We start from the raw sequence: 16,445 nt of genomic DNA, 5'->3' as shown, positions 1-16,445 counted from the left end.
AGATATCGACAAGGTGGAAGAATTCCTCCAACAAATGCACAATTTGGACAAAAAGAAGACTTGACAGCTTATCAGCCGCCAGGACCCACTTAAACAGTAGATACACTGTTCATCCACAGTAGAAACACTGTTTATCTACAGTAAAAACACTGTGTAGGGACCCAGATGTGGGACCCATTTTACTATTCAAGATTCTTTTTTTTTGTTATATAAGGATGCTTCTTCATTTGAAGAAGGAGAGCCGAAAAACCCCCCTCTCTCTCTACTTTCTCTCTCTCTCTCTCTCTCTCTCTCTCAACCAACCCCCTTTGTAAACACTTAGTTCATAGCTTAGTTTATAGTTTGTAAATCAAGTTCAAGAATTAATAAAAGTTTTGAAGTTCATCTTCAGGGCCTTGCTTCTCGGCCTACAAGGTACATATTTTTTCTTCTTTTTAGTATTTTTAGTCTCTCTCCCTAGCCGTGACTATGTCCGACTAAACAGATTCATATCTATGTTGAAGAACTAATTTCTCTTGCATATTAACCATGAAGAATCCAGACTCTTTCAAAATATAAAGAAATTTTAATATAGTTTCTTGATTTGGTTCCAAGATGGTGGTACAGTCGGTTCTGGTACTACTCTTATTGGCTTTGCCTTAGTGGCTACGTCTAGCCAGCTGTGACATTAAAGCCCGCTGAAGTTGTCAAAAGGGCTATCTCTTTCACAGTTAGAACTGCTAGACACATGGGCTCAGTAAGAGTATGTATCGGGCTTAGACAGGCCCCTTGCTTGGGTAAAAGGATATAGATCCTTCCATACAGTCATTAAACTATAATAGAATTTCCGTATATTTCGAATCCTTATTGGGGATTCAGGCTTTTTGGGCACAACTGTTTATCCTGCCAACAAAGGTGATTAAATTGGTAGAGGGGATATGCAGGTCTTATGTCTGGTCTGGGGCAAATGAGATCACAAAGAAGGCTTTGATAGCCTCGGCTAGAGTTTGTTTACACAAGGCAAGAGGTGGACTTAATATAGTTAATCTAAAATTGTGGAACAAGGCAACTATTACCGAAACCTGCTGGGATCTAACTCATAAATAAGACAAGTTATGGATCCGCTGGATTCATACTTACTATATCAAGAATCAGTAAATGAGTACAATGTCAATACCACAACAACCATGTTGGATGGTAAGGAAAGTAATTGAGGCACATGGTGTACTGGAAGTTAGGCAGTTTTTACCAAACCAGAAAAAAACATGATCAGACAAATATACCTTCATTTGCTTGGTGACTACATAAGGATGGAATGGAAGTCATTGATGTTTCACAATGCAGCAAGGCCAAAGGTAAAGTTTATAATGTGGCTCATGATACAGGAGAAGATTTATGACATGTGACAGGTAGGGGTGTACATAGGTCGGATTGGTTCGGATTTTGCAATTACCAAACCAAACCAATTGTGTCAGGTTATTAAATCTAAAGTCCAAACCAAACCAATAAAACCCGAGTTTTTCAATCTCGAGTTTTCGGGTTATTCGGGTTTTTTCAGATTTTTTCTATTAAAATCTTCATAGCACAAAACATATAACTTGTGCTCAAAATATTTCCTTAATCCTAATAAGATACAACTATATAAGGAATTTTTCAAGAAAATAATACAAAATATGAGATGTGTCATGACATTATCCTAAAATATTCAACGATAAAGACAATAAAATTATGTAATATAAATATTGCTAATTAAAAAGCCATAATAAAAATAAACATAATCTAAAAGTTCTAAATCATGCTAAAATAAGTAGACTAATAAGAGCGTATTAATTACATGACTAAACGCTAAAGAAAAATAAAAATCGATTATGCATTTTTATCTAAATTATTGCAAAAATAAAAATAAAAATAGATATTCATTACATTGATGTTTGTAGTATTGAATTGAATGTCTTTTATTAGCATTAGTATTGATTTGATTTTGGTTTGGGCTTTTGTTAGCATTATTTAAGTTACTAATGTTAATGGCTATAAAACTTATTGGAACATTCAAAAGTTCTAAGTCCAACCTTGAAATAATATCTTAAAAGATAAAATTATGAAAAAGTTTAAGAAATATTTATAATTACATAACAATAAGTATATTTATATATTAAATATATCTAAAATTTCTATATACGTAATGTCGGGTTGGTTTGGTTTCGGTTTGACTTTCTTTAGTTAAAACCAAACCAAACCAATTATGGTCGGGTTTTTTTTCCAACACCAAACCAAATCAAATCAAACCATAGTCGGATTTTTTCTCCCGGATTATTGGATTGGTGCGGTTTGTCGGTTTCGTTTGTACACCCTTAGTGACAGGCTAGCAAGCTAGAAGATTATATTGATACAGAATGTTTAATGTGCAGAAAAGCAGTGGAAACAAGAGACCATTTGTTTGGGCAGTGTGAATATATTACTCAAGTATGGAGTAAAATGTGTAGATGGCTTGGTAGGCAATTGGCAGCAGTTCCTAAAATGGTCAATTTCTGAAGCTAAAGGGAAAACTCAACATGCGCTGGTGTTTAGAGTGATATATGCAGAAGTAGCTTACCACATATGGATAGAGAGAAATAGACGTATTTTTGAGAAGAAAAACAGAATATGAGAGCAGATTTCAAAGGAAATAGCCTATATAGTTAGTGTTAGAGTCACTCCTAAAAATAAATCTTTTGTGTATAGCCTATGTTTCTAGGTAGTATAGTAAGATGAGTATATAGAGAAGAATAACAAGCTGTGTTAGTTATGCCATAGTTTTATAATTGCTACTTGGTGATTAATAAAATAATTTTGTTACCAAAAACAAAATATGTATGACGCATGTATCTCACACGCAGGTATACATGTGATACACATTTGATACAAATATGATCTATATGTGATACACAAGTGAAACGCAATGTATTACACCAATCATTTTTTTAATGTTCATCTTCTACTTCAAATTTTCAATTCAAACCACCTCAAAACTCCACCAAATCATCCCAAAACTGATATTAAAGTTCCTTAAGATGTACCCAATCTATTACTATAATAAAACTCACTCAAAAGAAAGTAAAAATTTGACCTTTTTGGCTACACATAGTTAATTAGCTAATATTAGTAATATTTTATGAATTGGCCAGTTTTTGTAATAAGCTACTTATAAATGGACATAAGTGGTATTTTCAATTTTTTAAGTTAAGGTGTTTGGCCAAGCTCTTGGAAGTAAAAAAAAAGTGTTTTTAGTAGAAGCAAAAAAAAAAAAAAATAGCTTCCTCCCAAAAATATTTGTTTGAAAAGTACTTTTGAAAAAAATACACTTAGAAGCACTTTTTGAAAACTTTGCCAAATACTAATTACTACTCAAAAGTGTTATTTAAGTTAATTAGCCAAAACACAAATTGTTTCTCACAAAAAAATTTTTTTTAAGTACTTTTTGAAAAAGAACCTTTCAAAATAAACTGATTTTAAAAACTTGACCAAACAGACTATTCTATAGATTTCGTAACCTCCACTTTATAACTATATTTTCATTCTACTCTATTTTTCCGCTGTGTTTAGTTTTATTTATGAATTTTTCTTGTTCACATAGTTAAGAAAATAGTTTGAACTATAACTATAAGGTCGGTAAACAAAATATTTCAATTGGGAATTCTTGGTCCAATTTGTGGATTTGGTAGTTTTCAATTTGATAAATGTGAAAATTAAATGTTGTTGTCTTCATAGGATGTGAAGGCATTATTTGTCAATGGTCTTCCTAATGAAGTAAATAAATTTAATGAACAAAATCGTTCTACAATGCGCGTAGAGACAGGGCCCTCTTTTGACGTACGACTGCATTTATTTCAATGGATTTTTGACCTTCATTCAACATGCTAATCCAATTCTATTTTTGGTCATCATCACATTTTTGGCCAATTAAGACTTAAGACAACCTTAATTATTTCTTGGGTGCCCCTTTATGTGTATTTATACAATTCCTTAAGAGATGACCCCGTAAACACGTAAAAACTTGAGTAAAGCAAGTTTCTCGAACATTCAACAACTTTTTCCGAAGGCAAAACAAAGATTGTGAGACATTTAAACATGATCCATCTAATTTTGTATCGTGTAAAGCTCACTATGCAAAGTTTTAGCTCCTATGATTTTTTATTTATTTTTAGAGTTCAAACTCAACACACTAGGAAGCATATAATATTCTCTCATGAAAACTTATATTAGACTAATCCTTATTAGGAATGAGATGATGGACATAGGTCGGCAAAGCTCGACTCCATGCAATTTGAATTATTCAAAGAAAGTGTTCTTGGGTGAGATTTCAATTACTTGATCTCTAAATTAATAATTTTTCCTTTATGTATATCAACCCTTTAGAGTTGAACTTCACATTAATCGAATCTATTATTTGTCTTCCTTTTATTTTCTCTATATATAAGATAAGATATTGTTCTAGTTAACATGTACTAAATCTTTGTTAAAACTGCTAGAGAATACCAACCATTGTTCAATTAATTAAAATTATCGCTTAAAAAACATTCCAAGTGCCCAATGCCAACTCGTCAAAAAAGTGTCAGTGTGTAGTTCAAGAATCAAACTAAGATTTTCACATTAGAGAACATGTGTGACGCCCAAACTTTTGATAATTTATTCGAAATGCAATTTCATTTGGAACGCATTAATATGCATTATGCACACTATTAAACCAATTGAAGTATAAAACTGGTCTTTGGTCTATTAGTTGATTGCTAATATCAGTTGTCCTTTGAATAGCCAGTACTCAATTTGGTTGCCCAAAATTTTATTTTCATCCCTAATCCTAATCCTATTGCATGTAGTAAAAACAAAAAAATACGGTGGAAGTAAAAGGCCAATTTTCTTGACATTTCCTATATCCTTTTTTCTTAATTTCTCACGTTTCATAGGAGTGATGGGTAAGATATGATATGCTTTAACCACCCAACGATGTACCCTAGTGATTAATAAAATGGTAATAACTTATGAAGTTTCGAGTTTAAATTTTAGTGCGGAAGAAAAAAATTACTGTAGGCAATTATTTCATATCTGCCTAAGCCTTTGGCAAAGTTATCGGTGCTGAAAGAAAATAACATGTACCTAATGCAATACTTGTCAAGATGTATGCGAGCGGTCCATACACTACTATCATGAAAAAAATATAAAATACTTAGCTTTCGTTTGGCCATGACTTTGGCTACCTTTTTTTTCAAAAAAATTAAAAATATTATTTGTTTATGAAATATGATCAATTTTGAAAAACCAATTAAGATTTTTTTTTTCAAATTAAACCAGTTTTTGGGTGATTTTTTTTTTCTTCCACTCACAAACTTTAACTTTTTTTTTTCTTCAAATAAAATACATATTCAAACACAACTTCAACTGTCAAAAATTATTTTTAAATATAATTTTAAAATCTTCTTTTTAATGTTTTAACCAAATCTATATTCAAACGGTAGCTTAGTGCACTTGTATAATATGCTTGGACTTTCTTGGTATAATTCAGGCCAACTCATCAAATCACGTAAACTGCAGATTCTAATTCCGTTGACAATCCTTTTGTACTTTACTTTTTGCTACAGTGATTGCAAGTGTGTAACACTACAGTAAATATTTTTTTTTGATTTCTATATTGGTCCCGACTAAATTCAGATTCGCTTCATGAAATCCCACATTAGGGGTAAATCGCTCCCTAACAAACTCGACTCCATACCCAGGGGCTCAAACTCGAGATCTCTGGTTAAGGATAAAAAAATACTTACCACTCCACCACAACCTTTGTTGGTTCACTGCAGTAAATCTTGTTATAAGAAAAAGAGGTTTCAATAAAAGATCGATAAGGGTAGTGGTAAAAACTGGTGATAAACAGTGGAAAAGCAAGGTTCTTTATTAAGTCGAAATAGATTTAAAAAGTACAAGTGCTGACCAAAAAACATGGTCACAAAGTTGATGATCAGTTTTAGTACTACTTTTTGTGTTAATAAAATAAATTATAGTACTAATTCCTTAAACTGCTTTTTCATTTTACCACTTAAATTAAATATTTTCACTGTTAGAAAAGGAAACAAAACGGAAACACAGCTGTACTATAAGAAAGAAAAAAACAAGTAGTCCCCTCTGACTGGCTGTAACATTAGTACAAACAATAATGAAAGAAAATATAATAAAGACAGCAAAGTCAATAAGGGAAGCCCAAAAACCCAAGGCAAAAAGTCTTTTGACAGCCATTCTTGCCTCCACAGCAAATCCAACACTTTCACAAACTCCATTTAATTCCATCTCCAAAACTTTTCAAACTTCTAAAATTTCTTTGTTAATTTCTGATTTTGCTTCTGTTTAATTATACATCTTGCATATTTAAGTTTTGGTCAAGCCAAAAGTCAAATCTTATTGGCTATATCAATATTTATCTCTTTGGAATTTTGGAGACTGGTGGATCGGTAAGTTGAGAATTTTTTGCAATACCCAAATCTTGATTTTTGAAAAATTTGGTTATTTTTGAAGAAAGATGGATTCTTGGATATGTTTTGGTTGTTGGTTTTTTACCCCATCTATTTGACGATCAAGATTCTTTCTTTGATTTTGTAGGTTGTGAATTTCAGGAATTTAAGAGGGGTTATGGTACATGTTGCTTACTATAGTAGGCGGCTGAGGAGTGATTGAATTATATGGGTAATTTGTGTTGCTTCAATTCTCTCTTCTCGCAGGTGAGGTTTAATTGGCAGCTAAATCTTTTAGGTTTTGCTAGATGCATATTTGTTTTTCTTTTTAGTATTATCCTTAATTGTTTAGCTGTTACTTTAATTAGGTTATGTATGATAAGGCTGATGATCCTTTAGCTTTTATGATGGAAGTCCTTAAATGATGCTTTAGAAAAAAAAAAGTAGCCCGGTGCACAAAGCGTCCCGCGTTCACGCCAAAGGGGGTGTAAATGATGCTTTTCCATAGAAAACTAAAATTCATTCTTAAGCAATTATTTTAGGGGTTTAGCTAAATTATGCAGGTCTTATTGAGTTATGTCCTGGGGAAGAATGAGGAGTCTTTAATTTATCTTAATATCTACGGCTTAGGCGAAAGGGGGCTTTTGCTTTTTGTGAAAATAAGCTAACATGTATTGCTCTATTATGAAATATTTTGGATTAAATGTTGTCCTTTTCCTATGCAGTCTCTAGGATTGGCTGCAGGAAAGTGCCATCTTAGTGTCAGAGTGTCATGACTTCGCTGCCTTAACAGTTTTTACTAGTTCCTACGTATGCGCGATGCACGTAAATCTTTAGTCAACATGATACTTAAATTTAAAATGATTAGATATTGTTCGAACCTGCAAAAATGATCAACTTAATTAGGTTAGTTAAATGTTCTCGTTTATTGCTTTGGTTACTTTGCCATATTCAGAAATACGTTCTCTACTGAGAAAACATGCCGTCACAAGTATAATTCAACATTGAGGATCGTTTGAACATTTGTCATTGAAAAAGTAAGTGTACTTATTTTTATATAAATTTAAAGGATATCTTTTAGTTTTTGGAGGGAAAAGTTAAATTCATAAAATAAGCACATGTTTGTAGCCATATTGGCCCCGATCTGTATGTACATACATATGTCGTCAAAACCTCGACATACTACTATCCTTGTATGATTACTTAAGTAATTTTATTTCATAAACAATACACCTATCATGGCCATTATGTATAACTCGTAAAGATACTTTATTATATTTACTCATAAAGCAAGCTTCTACATTAATGTTACAATTGTATCTCAGCTCGTTAGTAAATAAGGACTATATATGACTCAACCCACTGATTATTCATTATCATGCTATGAACATTTTTCATTTTCCCATAAATTTTTCTCCTATAAATAAAGTATTCATTATTTTACATTGATTTATTATTACACAGTAGAGGTTTTGAGGATGGTAATTCTTACATTTATCCTTCATGGTTGACTTGTTTCACAAACTAATCTCACTTTAATTTTGAGGCTACATTGAATGTCACAAAATAACTTCATAAAGCTAAACATTTGTAGGTAAATTAATAATGAAATTAGTTCATGAAATTTGGATGACTTATCACTTTTTATTACCCTTGTTTCAAAGTACATGTAACTTATTAAAAATCTCCATACTTAGCATTATCATACATAGGATATACTTGGTCGTCTTTCTGGTGTGGATGAATCCCCTTCCTTACTTTTAGCTCTTCCAAAAAATACACATATATAGTTGCAAAACATAAATTGAGGGGAACATATAATAAAATTTAAAAACTTATTACAATTATGTCTTGGAGTGTTGGATAATACTAGGTATGTTGTTGCTGTTGTCTTGGAGTGTTGGCTTCAAAGAAATTCAAATTTTTTTACCGATTCAAAACTTCACTACTTAAAATAAGGAGGAAGCATATGGATTGGATAGTAACTTACAGAATTGTATAGCAATTTGCTTTTGTTGATTCTTGCACGGAATTATTTTTATGAGTTCGTGCAAACGCCTTACCGTAGCATAAATATTGAGTTGACTTTTCATACGGTCATTCAACTAATGAAAATTATGTAAGAAAGTCACTTTTCTTTGGTTTGTAATTGAAAAGTTACTCTATTTTGCTATTTCACTTATAAAGTCGCTTTTCTTTATTTTGAAATAGAAAAATAACTACTCCCGCTGTCCCATTATGTAAAGTGTACGGATTTCAAGAGTCAAACCAATTCTTCGTTGACCGAGATTCTTTTATATGCCTTTAAATATTTTGAGTTGTTAATTATTGTGACTTATAGTACTTTTTATGTACTTTCCAAATATATAAGTTTTATTTCCAAAATTTTAAAGATTTTATGTTCAAATTCAAGGTCAAAATTAAGAAATTTGAATTTCGATAAGCGAAAAATGTCACATAAATGGAGACGGAGGAAGTATATTTTTACTTTTTCACCTACAAAGTCACGCAGCATATTTAAGTGATATTTTTGCCTGAAATTTTCAGGTGGCTTTAGCTCTTATGGTAGCGTTTTAAGCCAAAGTTTAAAACATAAAAAGCCAACTATTAACCATTTTGCTGACATGCTCTAATGTCAAACCCACTAGCTTTTATTTTTACATGACAGAGCCTTATTTTGATAAAATAAAGTAACAATGGCTTCCTCTCCTTTTCTCCTTTTAGGTGATTTTGTGCTTTTTCTCAGTCTAGTCCGAATCTTTATTTTTGAAGATGAAATTTGATAGTGGATCGAGAAGAAAAATCAAGGAATTTAAAATAAACTCTAACCCCACATGTCGTTCTTTAATTCAAACAATAGATAGTAAAAAAGCCAAAATAAACCCTAGATGAGAATGCGGGCTCTCTTATGTAAAATTTAATAAAGCCTAGTAGGTCGAGTCACTGGAGCGAGTTAGTAAAACGATTACAATATGACTTTTTATGTTTAAACTTTGGATTCAAAAGGAATTGCCACATCAGGAGCTTAGAGCTGCTACAAAACAAAGAAACTGACTTTCTTGCACAATTTTGAGTGATATTTAAAGAAATCAACTCCATAAAAATCTACATGTAAACCCCTCCCCCCCAAAAAAAATATCAGAAAATATGACGCTTCTGAATTCAAGAATAAAGGCGCTTTTAATACTAAGTAAGCCTTGTATGAATAAGATAGGCTACAAATTTAGTTTCAAAGTCCTAACTCCTAAATATTAGTTATCCGAAATATTAATCCTTGTATAATTTAGGGTTCAATGTATAGTTCCAATAAATTAAATTACTTGTTTGCTTACTTTTTTCGTTGTTTATATATTTCACATTAGTTATGACATTATTGTGATTCAACATCATATAGAATATTTTCGTCTCCTTTTTTTGAATGAAGTGCTGCAATTAATTGGACTCATTTAAGTTTTTGGATGATGTTTACAATTTGGTTTCAACAATGAAAGAAGACCATATTTAGAGTACGTATTTATTTAAAACTCCATATTTATCTCAATATGTTTTTTAACCAATATAACCTATTGATTTAATGGAAAGCTTGATGTAATTAAGGCTATTTTTGTCTACTAACATTATATTCGTGCTTTTATAATAATATAGATATAGATTAACCATCTTTGAACGACTGACCTTTGGCCCTTCGTAGAACACATGTTTCTAGAAGCCCTTGGGAACCTTAATCTGTTTATTTTCTTCTCAGTTGGCCTCCTAAAGTTCTGGCTTCGTCTGTTTGTCCTACCTGCATATAGTGTTTTTGATGAAATTTCCGCAATGAGAGCGTATTTGATGGGGAGTAATTCTCTGATATTTAGCATTCTATCCTCTGGTTTTGTTGGTACATGTAGTATTACAACTTTACCCCTCTCCCGCTGCAGGAATTACTATTGACATTTTTCATGATTGGTGTTCTGTTGGTCCTCTTTCTAAGAAAGCCTGATTAATGACTTCAAGAATTTTACTTCCATATCATCTGGAATTTAGTTGTTATAGTAAATTTTGGTGGGGTGATTGTTCAGTCTCAATTTATGGTTTGTCTGCATTACATATTTGGCTGGGTTCAGAAAGCTGATGTATCATTTTGCGTTTAGCTTGCAGGAGGACGGTCATTATGTAGTTCGGGAAAAGGAAGAAGCAATCAAGGGCCTACAAAGTATGGTTTCAGCCTGGTTAAGGGGAAAGCTAGTCATCCCATGGAGGATTTCCATGTTGCTAAGTTCGTCCAGTTGCAAGGGCGTGAACTAGGACTTTTTGCTATTTATGATGGCCATTTGGGAGATAGTGTTCCTGCCTATTTACAGAAGCATTTGTTTTCCAATATCTTAAATGAGGTAAATTGTGGTTTTAGGTAGATCAGCAAAAATAAACTTCTACGATTTGTGAGAATTGCTTGGCTCGTTGTGTTATCTGTGTTTTAAGTAAGATAATTTACTTGGGGCATACAATGATGGCTATGTCGTCGATTTTCATTCAAACATAGTCTAAACATGCTTCCTATTTCTCCCCTTTCTATACCTTGCATATGGTGGTTTTTATTGAAAAATGCTATTGGTGCTCTAGCTAGATCATTCAGCTCAAAATTGGTCATGGAACAATCGCAGAAGCTAAAGTTTTGTTTAGAGATCAACTCAGAATAAGGGTGTCATGCCAAGAACAAAATCCTAATGCGTTACTTTTGACATTAAATGCATCAAATGCGTGATAATTTAATCTTGGGCAGCTTTATTTCTTTACTTTCAAATAAAATGTTGGGGTTATTGTTTTACTTTTGGGTGTTAGGGGGTGGGTGGTGGGTGGGTGGGCGGTTTGCTTTGAGTTTCTCTCACCTTTTACATTTAAAACTTCTAGGAGGATTTTCGGAATGACCCTCATAGGGCAATCTTAAAAGCATATGAGAGAACAGATCAAGCTATTCTTTCACACAGTCCTGATCTTGGAAGAGGTGGCTCTACTGCTGTGACTGCAATTCTTATAAATGGTCGTAAGTTATGGGTAGCAAATGTTGGAGATTCCAGAGCAGTACTTTCTAGGAGGGGTCAGGCCATCCAGCTATCAATTGATCATGAACCAAACACTGAGCGAGGCGACATTGAAAACAGAGGTGGTTTTGTCTCCAACATGCCAGGTGCTTCTCATATGCTGTGTTTTTCTTTTCCTTTTATAAGTGCTGACATGATTTGCTCCTGTGGATATAATAGTGTTGTTGTTTTCTCTATTCAATGTATCTTTTAGTACAAATTGAAAATGGCTTGTATCAATTAGTTCTTTAAGTCGTCCTAACTTGGTTCATACATATATAGTACCTTAGTCATAGGCCTGTATGGTCCCTCTTCACTTTTTCTTAATAAAATAGATAATACCATTTTTTTTGTAATAAGATTTCCTTTTTTTGGGGGGGTTTAACTTTCTGTTATTCCGGAATCCACTGGACTGACTAATCCAGATTCGTGCCCTAAGGCCCATTTAAGGGTGAAACGCTCCCTACTAGGAAATTCTCCATTCTTAGGGGCTCGAAACAGAGACCTGAGTGGATTAGTGCCAATTATATGCTTCTAATAAAACCAATGATATCTAGTTTAATATCTTACACCTAATTTATGTGATACTTCATCTTACGTTGTTAGGGCTCAGGATTAGGAGTCCAAATTTTGTGGTTTTATGTGATTGCAGATATTTGCTAGTGTTTTCGAGGTTAATGTGGAAAAGTCAGAGTTCTACAAATGTAATGCAAACTGTTTGGGGTTTTTCCTGAAAATTGCTTTAATAATTGTAGTTAGGATGATGTTTGAGAATTTACCTGCTATTAACTCACTTTTGAACGTGAATATTTCTGATGATAAAAAACACTTCATACGGTTTTGTTAGAAGAGGAGGAATAGACAATCTTATTAGTTGGACTAACTGAACCCAATCTTTCTGGGACAAAAAGCAGAGGAAATGGCAGCTGTGCTCAAGGACTAACCGAGTAAAGGGTAAAGGGTAAAGGGACAGGAGAACTGGATTCTGGATAATAACAATTTTTTCTGCAGAGTAAATGAAAAATGCTTCATGAGTTGGACTGTGAATTGCATGTTAAGCTTTCTTTGATGCACTGTTTCTCCAAACATTATACGAGCTAATAAAAACATAGAAGTGTGTTAACGATAGATGTTTGCCGAAGTCCATTTACCACAATTTAGAAATAGTTGTTTACAGCCCGTTAATGAAGTCTCTATTTGGGTCAAGATCTCTAGCTAGGAAGGACTCTCCCTGCCGAATTTGACGACCAAGTTTGAAGCCTTCTTTCACTCCTTCCAGTTTTCTCCACCCCTCACCAAGCACCACCAAAGTAAAGACACCAGTTTCAAAATGGAAGTGTCTACTTCTTGAGTGTGAGGTGTCGGGTTAAAGCCGATTTTTCTGTGCTCTTTGTGGGTGTGTGGACTATGTGTTGATTGTGGAAACTACATTTGCATTTTCAACATCCACATGTCTGGTTTGGTTACATTACCTGATGAATATACCATGATCAAAACTATTTGTGAAGATGAGCCAGTGACATGAATTTGTGTCGAACAAACATGATTTTTTTTTTTTTTGCACAAGTTAGGTAATTGGGAAATAAATTAGATGAAATAATTGGTGGTTGATGTTTTTATTCTAGAGAATGATTAGTAGGTTTTTTTACAGAAAAATTCTTTTAATAGGTTCTGTAGGTTGTACACTGTGAAGTTCATTTGCAAACATTGTGTTTGATTAAAAAAAATGGATCTGCCTGTCCTTTGAGTGTTGGAGTGCGGAAGCGGGCTACAGACTTTGATTGTCAAATTTTTTAGGTGGTTTATTATGTGTTAGTGCACGAAGGATCTGAGACTATCTTTGACATGGATTGAGGAACTAATAGTGAATAGAGCAGAAGTTCTTTACTAACAAGAGCAGAAGAACCACATCCGACTAATTGCAATAAGTTTTCTTCCAAGAAGAAATATTCCAACTGCAGTGCTTGAAGCAGAAGGTGGTGGAAAGGAGTTTAAATTTTTTAATTAATTGGAATGACAAGAGAGTGTTGGCCTCGTGGAAGGAATCTCCACCTCTAACCAGGAGGTTGAGAGTTAGAATCACCAATCACTACTGTTGTTCCTGAGGGGGTCTCGGCGAGTGGTCCTTATCAATAAAAAAAGAATAAGAAGAAGAATGATTTAATTAATCAGAAAGCCCCACATTTGCTTCTCTTCACTAGACATGTGGTTTAGAGGCTATCAAAAAGATTAGAAAAATGGGAGAAGGCTTGAAATATTTAAGATCTTCTGATACCATGTAAAAAGAAATGGACATTGGACCTAACTTAACCTCAAAGAAGCTAGCAGATGAGGTGAGGTGCCGAAGACCATTAAATGAGACAACTGCCCTTTCCTTCAAATTCTTGAGAAAGTCTTTTCCTCTCGTTTTTACAACCTTTATAACACCAGGTGCTTGTTCTGATTAATGATTTGATATCTACCGCTTGTGGCTCACCAAAAATATTCTTTTTGATCGATAGACTTCCTTTTTATAGTTGCATAAGCTGGTCAGTCGTTCTTTTTTTTTTTTTGGTAGAACTTAACCATGTGTCAACTATCCTTTTTCGTTTATCTGATATGATGTTCTGATCTAAAATATCTCATTTCACTGTTGCTGGTTCACTTGTGCTTTGTGGTGAAAGGGAGAAAAAAGAAAGAAAGAAGATAGTGATCTAATATCTTTGTTTAAAAATCTACTCGTAGCTAGAGTTAGAAACCACAAGAGTCCTTCGGGGTGCCTTACATCCAAACTAAACGGATTTGATCTAGACTTAAAAGGTGTCTCAAGTATTGTTGTATTTGGAGATTGTTAATGACCTGCTTATTATATATATACTCTGTATAATCTCAGGAGATGTTGCTAGAGTGAACGGCCAACTAGCTGTATCTCGCGCTTTTGGGGACAAGAATCTGAAATCGCACCTGAGCTCTGATCCTGATGTAACAAATGCTGATGTCGATGGGGATACAGATCTCCTCATACTTGCAAGCGATGGTCTATGGAAGGTGCGGTTTGCTCCAACATTCTCCCTATTCCCTTCCCATTCTGGCACTCTGGTGCAACTTCTTGTTTTCTTGCTTCTGATTTCGGATTCTTCAGGTAATGTCTAATCAAGAGGCAGTTGACATTGTGAGGAAAGTCAAGGACCCACAGAAGGCAGCCAAGCAGTTAGCGATCGAAGCACTGATCAGAGAAAGTAAAGATGATATCTCATGCATTGTTGTCCGATTTAAGGGGTAAATCCATGGGATTTATCACCGTGTGCAGTATATATATTTATTAGAGGGGTATTTGTTAGACGAAGCGTGATTTATAGACTGACAGAAGCTCGAAGTCTCGGATAATCCCGCATAAAGTATTAAAGTGTTACCTGGAAAGAGATTATATCTGTTCCTCTTCCCCCCCACCCTTTTGTAATATTCATGTTCTTTACTTGGGCTGTGTGGTTGTTATATGTTGATTTATTCAGCTAGTAGATTCTCAGCATCATTTTTCTTCACTTGCTTGAACACTCCATTGTTGCATTTGTAATGGTGAAAATGAGTAAGTTTTTTGATGGTATAGCTGGGACATTCTAATTTTGCAGAAAGCCAATTACTGGGGGAGAAATTCAAAAATAGTCAGATTTACAAGTGGTCATTCAAAAATAGCCACAGTTTCAAAAGTAATGGAAATTTAACCATTTTTCATGTAAAGATAAATCTAAACGAAAACACTGTTCAAAATCCGAAAAAATACTCCAGTATAAGTTCCAACATAAGTATATTGGAACTCTAGTATATTATATTGGAGTTCCAGTATAATATACCGGTCCAACATAATATACTGGAACTTTCCGCGTGTTGGAGTTCTAGCATAATATGCTGGAAGTTATACACAGGTGCATCGATCTCCAGTATATTATGCTGGAACTTTCTGTGTTGCAGCACTATATTTTAATGACTTTGCAAACACCGGCTATTTTTGAATGACCAGTCCGAAAACTGGCTAGCCCGTGCTATTTTTACAATTACTGGTCACCGGTTTTGTCAAACACCAGAGCGAATAGGGAATGGGACTCAAACGACAATTTGGTAAGCTTTGTACGCGCCGTTTATGAGCCATGTTGGCCACTCTAACCGGGAATTGAGAACTAGCACCTGAATGAACACCTCAGGTTAGAAAAAGTTTACCTGCACTCGATGCTTATACGGAATCAATAAATACACGATATGTGTTTGCACATGCGAGTGTACAATGGTGAAGAATGAAGACATGCAGGTTTCATAATCATAGTATGACGTTTCCAAGTTGGAAGTCAACTAGTAATAGGTTATGAAGTTTCTGATCTTAATGAAAACATTTTTTCTTGGTGAGCCTTATAGCTTATGGTTTTTCATGATTGACTTCGACAACTATCTCCTTGTTGATATAGCGCTGATATTGTCGTCACCCTGGGAAACAGAAAAAACACTTTTCGATTTCAAGTTTTCTGGTTGACATATATATATCTACAAATTATTCTAATCACATATGTTAAAAAAGGGGGGGGGGGGGATACCCTAGACACACTATCAAGAGACCGGTAATAGCTAAATTTCTTTGCCTTTTTTATTGGCTTCGTTATGTAACAACATATTGGATTTCGAAAATGGCACCAATTAAGTGAAAAAAGTTTGTTTAAGTAATACATGACTGCATTTATTGTTTTGATACTGACATAGACATAGAGTGCGCTGAAATATCCATCCTCACTCAGGCATAGTAGACTTTCTGTGTTACTTCATGTTAACATTGTAGAAGTAAATGACTGAGAGGCTAGTTCATAAAAATCTCAGACTGTACATTTACAAATGAGATGAGTCAGGATAACTAGACTGAGTATATATTGTCACTCTTGATGAAGGGGTTAAATTTTATTTACCTAATGTC

General features: G+C 33.9%; 1 protein-coding gene across 1 annotated transcript; it reads left to right on the top strand.

The window, feature by feature from the left end:
* Nucleotides 1–6,145: 6,145 nt before the first annotated feature.
* LOC107820453 (putative protein phosphatase 2C 10) lies at nt 6,146–15,023 on the top strand. Its single transcript, XM_075217454.1, has 6 exons — nt 6,146–6,452; nt 6,601–6,719; nt 10,586–10,825; nt 11,343–11,619; nt 14,385–14,539; nt 14,634–15,023. Exons 2-6 carry the CDS (start codon nt 6,681–6,683, stop codon nt 14,772–14,774), a joined length of 852 nt encoding a protein of 283 aa, XP_075073555.1. The 5' UTR covers nt 6,146–6,452; nt 6,601–6,680; the 3' UTR covers nt 14,775–15,023.
* Nucleotides 15,024–16,445: the final 1,422 nt, after the last annotated feature.

This window comes from Nicotiana tabacum, chromosome 7, assembly GCF_000715075.1.
Source record: "Nicotiana tabacum cultivar K326 chromosome 7, ASM71507v2, whole genome shotgun sequence".
Lineage (NCBI taxonomy): Eukaryota > Viridiplantae > Streptophyta > Magnoliopsida > Solanales > Solanaceae > Nicotiana > Nicotiana tabacum.
The sequence above is the reverse complement of the archived record's forward strand: the minus strand, read 5'-3'. Positions and strand labels throughout refer to the sequence as shown.

Bases quoted from the DNA above. Each gene is read 5' to 3' on its own strand.
- LOC107820453 (XM_075217454.1), top strand. From the start codon at position 6,681: ATGGGTAATTTGTGTTGCTTCAATTCTCTCTTCTCGCAG. The intron at 10,826-11,342 runs GTAAATTGTGGT...TAAAACTTCTAG, and splicing joins TTTCCAATATCTTAAATGAG to GAGGATTTTCGGAATGACCC. The intron at 11,620-14,384 runs GTGCTTCTCATA...GTATAATCTCAG, and splicing joins TTTTGTCTCCAACATGCCAG to GAGATGTTGCTAGAGTGAAC.